This window comes from Trematomus bernacchii, unplaced genomic scaffold (genome assembly GCF_902827165.1).
Source record: "Trematomus bernacchii unplaced genomic scaffold, fTreBer1.1, whole genome shotgun sequence".
Classification (NCBI taxonomy): Eukaryota; Metazoa; Chordata; class Actinopteri; order Perciformes; family Nototheniidae; genus Trematomus; species Trematomus bernacchii.
The window spans coordinates 2,632,330-2,639,080 of record NW_022987683.1 but is presented as its reverse complement, the minus strand read 5'-3'; the positions used below and the strand labels follow the sequence as shown (position 1 = coordinate 2,639,080).

General features: G+C 43.4%; 1 protein-coding gene across 1 annotated transcript in view; it reads right to left on the bottom strand.

The window, feature by feature from the left end:
• Window positions 1-3,416: 3,416 nt before the first annotated feature.
• nrxn2b (neurexin 2b) overlaps window positions 3,417-6,751 on the bottom strand; it is a 619,828-nt gene continuing 616,493 nt past the window's right edge. The window contains 1 exon segment of the mRNA XM_034136360.1: window positions 3,417-6,424. Coding sequence (XP_033992251.1) covers window positions 5,532-6,424 — 893 coding nt within the window. The 3' untranslated portion in view covers window positions 3,417-5,531.

Below are 6,751 nucleotides of genomic sequence, written 5' to 3'. Positions count from 1 at the left end.
ATTTAGATTTGCCGGTCTTCAGCATATTTTACCGGTCAAAGTCCGTCAATTTGACGGAAACTCTGATTACTACACTGTCAAAAATATCAAAAAATCTGTTATTATTGTATGTGGAAAATATAATACATTAAACCATAGTATAGTACGTAGGAAATATTAGAAAAAGTCATAGTATAGCAACAACGACTTTTTTTATTACCAACAAGTAAAAATGTCATAGTTTCATGCCATGGGATATTATATATATATTATTTAAAAGGCTTTGGTATATTGAGCCATATCATTATATTATATCATTACAGTATAGTAAGCTTTGAGATATTTTGCAGTAAAAAAGTCATAATTTAAAACCCCATAAAAATACAGGATAGCTTTCTCAAAAAAGTTAAAATGCTTCTAACATACATGACAACATTTTTGAAGAAAAGTACGGCATTACAATTTTGACTGAATAGTATTCCATAAAAATGTTCTGTTGTACACTAGCAGCCCTAAAACATGTAATTGTATATACTTTTATTGATTGTGATATGATATCTGTATGTACCAAGACTGTTGCCCTTGACACTAGTAACCACATTGTCTGCTGTTGACCCAGCTGTGTTGAGCATCATGTGACATGTGTCTGTACGGTACCGCTTCCACATCAGAGGTGTGGAATATAACCCGTGGTGATCATCATTGACTTTCTTCTACTTTAGTTTTTGCTGCATGATCACTTCATGCTTGTGTATTTGTACATGTGCAATATTTCTCATGTTTTAGTTACTTTTTTTACATGTTTAAAATGTATGATGTGGACAGGTTCAGTGAAATGTTTCTATTAGATGCCAAGTACGGAAACATATACTCATAGGGCCCAGGGGAGGAATTCTTATTAGTTTGGTTGTTGATCCCCTAAATCTTTCCTCTATCACCCCCAGTGTGATTATCCTCTGATTTATGACAAAAACATCTGCTATGCTGTACTAAAAATTTAACATTTGACCTTCTAAATATGAGCATGTGAGAACTGTCATTGACATCACGTTAACATGTAAGTGCAGCCTCACAGAGCCGTTAGCATGACTGTAGACTTTTGATCTTCTTCTTCTGTCAATAACAGATCAGAGACAACAATATGGCTGGGATATTCTGCCAATTTAAATGACCATGTAACTAAGATCATTTGATCGGATAGCTGTGCATCATATATCACCATCATCATATACCCAGGTTTAAAAAAAGCAAGCTTTTTGATACTGGGATGTTAGACCAAGGTGGCTAACCCTGTCTCTTTTCACAGGAGATGCTGATGTGCTGGTGCAGTCCACTTCACACGGCTTCTCCTTCAGCAGCCTCTGCCAACCAGAAGGAAACATCTATTGTGTATTGATAAGCCATTGCAGATCATTTTTAAGTAGGTCAAATTGGCCTGTGTCACTGGAAAGAAACTCCTATTCTCACATCTTAATCCCAACCAACAGATTCCAAATGATATTGCTGAAGTTTGTCAAATGTGTTCAGTCCATTATGTTCTCAAAATGTGTTTTTTGTTTACCTCAACTGCAGAGAAAATACTTTGACTACCTCCAGTTTTACAAGTAAATTACATATTTTAGAAAGAAGCCTAAATAATACATTATTTAAAGGTCACCTATTATGCAAAATCAACTTTGTTCATGTCTCTTCTACATCAGCATGTGTAAAGAGATTCTGAAAGTTTCAGGAAAAAAGATTCGCTCACTTTTTGTCCTGATCCATTTATATAGAAACCTGTCTGAAAATGAGCTGATCAGATTTTGGCCACTTTATGATGTCATAACGATGTTTTGGCTTGTGTAACCATTAGCCAATCACCAACCAAGGTAAACCGGTAAGGTAAAAAAAGATCTTCGTCCTCCGTGTTTTATTATATTGTTATAGGCCTATAGTGTCGTTATTCATTTGTTTTAAAGCTCAATAAATAACAAAGAAGACCTTTGACCTTCACTTTTCTAATTTTGTCCAGAAGATTTAAACTTTAACGGACATCTTGACTGGCGAAATAAACTGAAACTGAAACTCTGCCGCACGGTCCCCTCGTTCCTTGGAAGAGGCGGAGAGGTGGGTGTTTGTCATCTGCTGGTGGACTAACCGGAGAGAATTACAGTGCTTGCCTCGACGGGGAGGGATTGCATTGCAGCGGCAGCAAACGCTTGCCTCGGGGAGGGAGAAAAAAAGCCACAGCGGAGAATAAACAGAAGAACCATGGGCGGGAAGTCTTCGCTGCTTTTGTGGCAGACTACAGCGCCACTTACAGGCCTGGCATATGTACGACAGCGTCTTCAGCGCTTTCGAGCGGCAATGGCCGACCGTGGCCCAACCCCACATTCCCCTGATAGGTGGAGAGTTGGCCCAATAGCCGTAGCGCCACAGTCCTGACGTCAGGACAGTGTTCAAATCTGGATCAGTTTTTATCAGATCCGTTGCAGCCCCTTTTTTAGAGATTTGGGTATGGAGGAAAATAGAGGGTTGTGTTTTCTGACACTTGGTGAGTTCCCTGGAACACCGGGGACACATATTCATGTATAAAAGACGTACAAAAGTGCATTTTGCATGATAGGTCCCCTTTAAGATATTCATTGCTATCGGGATGTTAAGAGCATTCCATGGAATATAACAAAAAGTGTATCTCGAGCCGGTTTCTCAAACTTACCTACCCCACCTTTAAGTGCAAGAAATAAAGTTTGAGGTGTTGAAATGTCTTCGTTAGGAGGATCTAAATAAGATGTGTGTATTGTGGTTTATATATTTATTCCCGTGTGCCAAGCAACAGCTGTAAAACATAGGGTGTGAAGTCAGGAGTGTTGAAGACAAGCAACACCCTGGCTCTTGAACAAAGACGGCCTTCTGCCACTGTAGCTTTAAATAAAATACAGGAAGTCTGTTTGCAGCACGACAGTCTAGCAGATACCTGTTTCCTTTGTTTCAATTCAGACGGCAGCAAGTCCCAGGCCTCTCGCTTTGGGTAAGTGATAATACATATTCACCACTAGCACTTTGTATCAGTCTCAAACTGCAGAATTACTGTCTACCATAAAGTAAATTAATACTTAATTCAATTAGTTCCAGCAAGTTGTAAAGGTTTAATTGTCCATTATCTTAGAGGTCTTCAAACTAAAACCACATATGGTTAGGAATCCAATCTTCGAGTTCCTTTAACATTTTCAAAACGCTTTAGAATTGAGCTTGATTAAATAACGCTGGTGAGCAAACATCTTTCCCAGCACAGATTATCTAGACTATTGTTAACTCCCCAAGCCAAATGATCAAACTGCACATATAGTAGCTTTAACCTGCAGTTTGTAAACTAAGTGTAACCCAGATTCGGTGGGTTGAGTTTGCTTTTTTTAACTGTCCACTCACACGATAAAGAGACCACGCGACACAGGGAGTAAGAAGTATATAACCAAGTGTATTCCCTCTGTTAATGTACACATATTTAGAGTCATCTCACTGGAACACTTTACAATAACATTTAGAAAGAACAGGAAGATACTGGGAGGAGTATGCTGGGGATGGAGAAACCAGACGAACGTGGCAGGACAGTGAATTGATGGAGCCTGTCAAATGAAATGGCTTCCATCTCGTCTCTGGCCGTGAAGACAGAATTAGATATAAAAGAAATCAAAAAAAGACATGAAGGATGGACAGAGCCTTGTTCCACACGGTATGGGGACATACGATGTGCCATACAGAGAAAAAGGAATAGATGCAGGATGAAAAATTAGATCGAGGATGACAGATGGAATAAAAGGAGAATTCATGGTTTCATTTCATAATCCAAATCACATTTGCTCAATTACCAAAAGAAAATACATAGACATTTCAGTTTCCCAGAATCATAGTCATTTTTTTCTCCAAACAGGAATGATAGTAGGGAAAACACACTTCTCTTAGTAATGGGATGAGAGTCAAATATTTAGACATTTCACAAACTTTTTTCAGGGTTTTTCTTTTCTTTTCATGGTACAGTTTTCTTTTTTAATAGAGTTGAGAAAATTGGAATACTAGAGTTCTGTTGTACATCTTCCAGGGAACTGCCGTTCACATTTTGTTTGTGTGCTCTTCCCACAGAGTTTGCTTTGCCCATTGGCTGCCATCAGTCCAGACAGGCTGGGGGGGGGGGGGGGGAAAGACACAGTCGCTTCTTCAGCTGCAAGGTATGTCTCTCCTCAGCAGAACTCCAGCAAGAATTAATTAGGAATTTCCCTAAAATGTCTCTTCTTTCACCAGAGAAAAGACTCACATAAAAAAGAAAAGAGCAAACCAAAGTGACGGAGTCTTGCAGCATGGCTGCATCAGCCGTACTGTTCATGAGGGGGGGAGGGGGGGGAAGGGGAGAGGGGCTGTGTTACTGTTCTGACGTCACAAATCCTAAAGTCTGTCTTGCTGTGCATTAACAGCGTACTCTCCTTTCCACTCGCTCAAGCTTTAGGTCCATAGTTTCTGCAACGTCTATACATATAATTATAATGATATAGAACAGAGTTCATCTTGACTGCTGGAGGTTTTTTCTGTTTTTCGGTTATTAGTAACTGTAAGGACGTGACACAGTTTCTCTTCTGGCCCACTAGGAGGCGCCTCGGAGCCTCGAAACACATGACACAGATCTGCTGGAACAAAGGACGACCAAGGGGGTTGGCCTCAACAAGTTTTTGGCGGCTAAACGTACAAGTTAGCATCCGGTATGTTGGAGCAGTGGTATCTCACATAATTGCTACGTTTAACGTTGTTATGATCATCAATCATCGTATTTTTTGTTTTTTTAAACTCCACAGAAAGAAAAACAGTTTTTATCTCTTTTTCGTAAATGAATACTACATGCTTGAAACACGGCAGAGTTTACGTTGCATCAGCCGCTGAGCACCGGACGAGGAGAGAAACAGAGCGCACAATCCGACGAGAGGAAGAGAGAGAGAGAGATGCGACGGGAGGTAAGAGATCAGAGACGTGGAACACTTCCAGAGGGGGAGCTGGGTTTGACACGATGTTCCTGTAAGCTGGCAGTATATTGATTTTACAGAGCCATGTCGAGTTACTCATTCAAACAGGTGGAAAATAATATGTTGATACTGTCGGAGGGGAACTCAAGCTCGCCTCAGTATGAAGGACAGACCATGACACAAATACTGATGGTGGTGCTTTCTACAGTACTCTAGATATTAATTAACCTGTCATGTGCTGACATAAATCACTGTTTTATCAGCATTTGGTACATGGTCGTTGGCACAGTATGTGTGGAGATGTGAGGCCTTTCCTTAATTCCACCCCGTGGTTAACATTTAATAAGAAGTCAAATCAATCTAAGAGATGCTGGAGCAGAAGCATGATGTCACCTGCTGCCTCCCTCTGATTAGACTTGAATAGGTAATGTATGGCCACCTGACAATACTGAGTAGGAAATGAATTACCCTCTGTTCTGTTTGCCTTTCTCTCCCCCTCCTCTCTCTGGTCTCCTCCCTTCTCTAGGTGCAGCTGCTGTCTGTCTCAGTGTGTCGCGGCGGCTCTCAGACGTAGTACTCTTTGTCTTTGTTCTTCTTGTTCTTGGTGACCGTCTTGGCAGTGCTGGGCTGTTTCTCCTTCACCAGCGTTCCGTTGCTCTGCGTGGCTGAGTTACTGATGTAGTTGCGGCTCTGGTCCACCTGGTAGGACCCCTCGTCGCGGTTGCGGTACTTGTACATAGCGTAGAGCAGGATGAGGATGCAGAGGGCGGCGGCGGCCACGATGCCCACCACCATCCCCGTGGTGCTGCTGGACTGCTGCACCTCCACGGCGCCCGGGAGCCCCCGCTCAGGAGACGTGGGGTCTGGAGTGGGAACATGGGGGAAATTGGGTGGGTATGTTATTCCTGGGACTCTGCGGTGTCCCGGGTCTGAGGAGGGGTGGGCCGGCGGCAGCAGCACCTGGTCCCGGGTGTTCAGTTTCCCAGCGGGGATCTTGTTGTTGCTGCTGCTGCTGCCGCCGGCGGCCGGCTTGATGTGGGGGCTGAGCTGCTCGGGGTTGGCTGTGGGGGTGGAGTACAGGGGGGGGCGGTGGGAGTTGGGCGAGCGGGAGAAATGGCGGTCCCGGGGGTTCTGGACACTGCCATCCACGCCTGGGGGAGGGGGGAGGACAGTCCTGTCGGTGACCAGGGGGGAGTTTTTGTAATAGTCCTCGTCATCAGACTCGGTCATCTCCCCCGAGCCGTACGCCGACACCTCGATGGTCTCCCCGCAGTCCTCCTGGTCCAGGGAGCAGGGGGGCCGGCCGTTTGGCAGGGGGAAGGACTCTTTGGTGGTTTCGAGCAAGGTGAGGAAAGGGCGGTAGGTGGTTGGGGGCGGGGGGATTACTGGGTAGCGTGTGGCGATGGATGGGGGGGCTAAGGAGTCCACCGTTATTATGGGCAACACTAATTCACCTCCTAGGACAAGAAAGAGACAACGAGAAACAGAGTGTTAGAGACCGCCGGGGAGAGAGCCCACCTCCAGATGAACAGAAGAACACCACTTTAATGAACACCAGAATTAGAACAGCACTAACACTTTACATCAGGTTAGGTATATAAGTTTAGTCTGTTCTATTTAAAAAGGTAATATGCTGACTAACTCTGAGCTGAGTAAATACTAGCTGTAAGACAGAAAGCTGCACCTGTCCTGACCTATGCTGCATAGACCTACATGCTATATGACTAACACAGGATAAAAGTAGACTACATATTACACTGAACAACTTAACATCACTCTACACA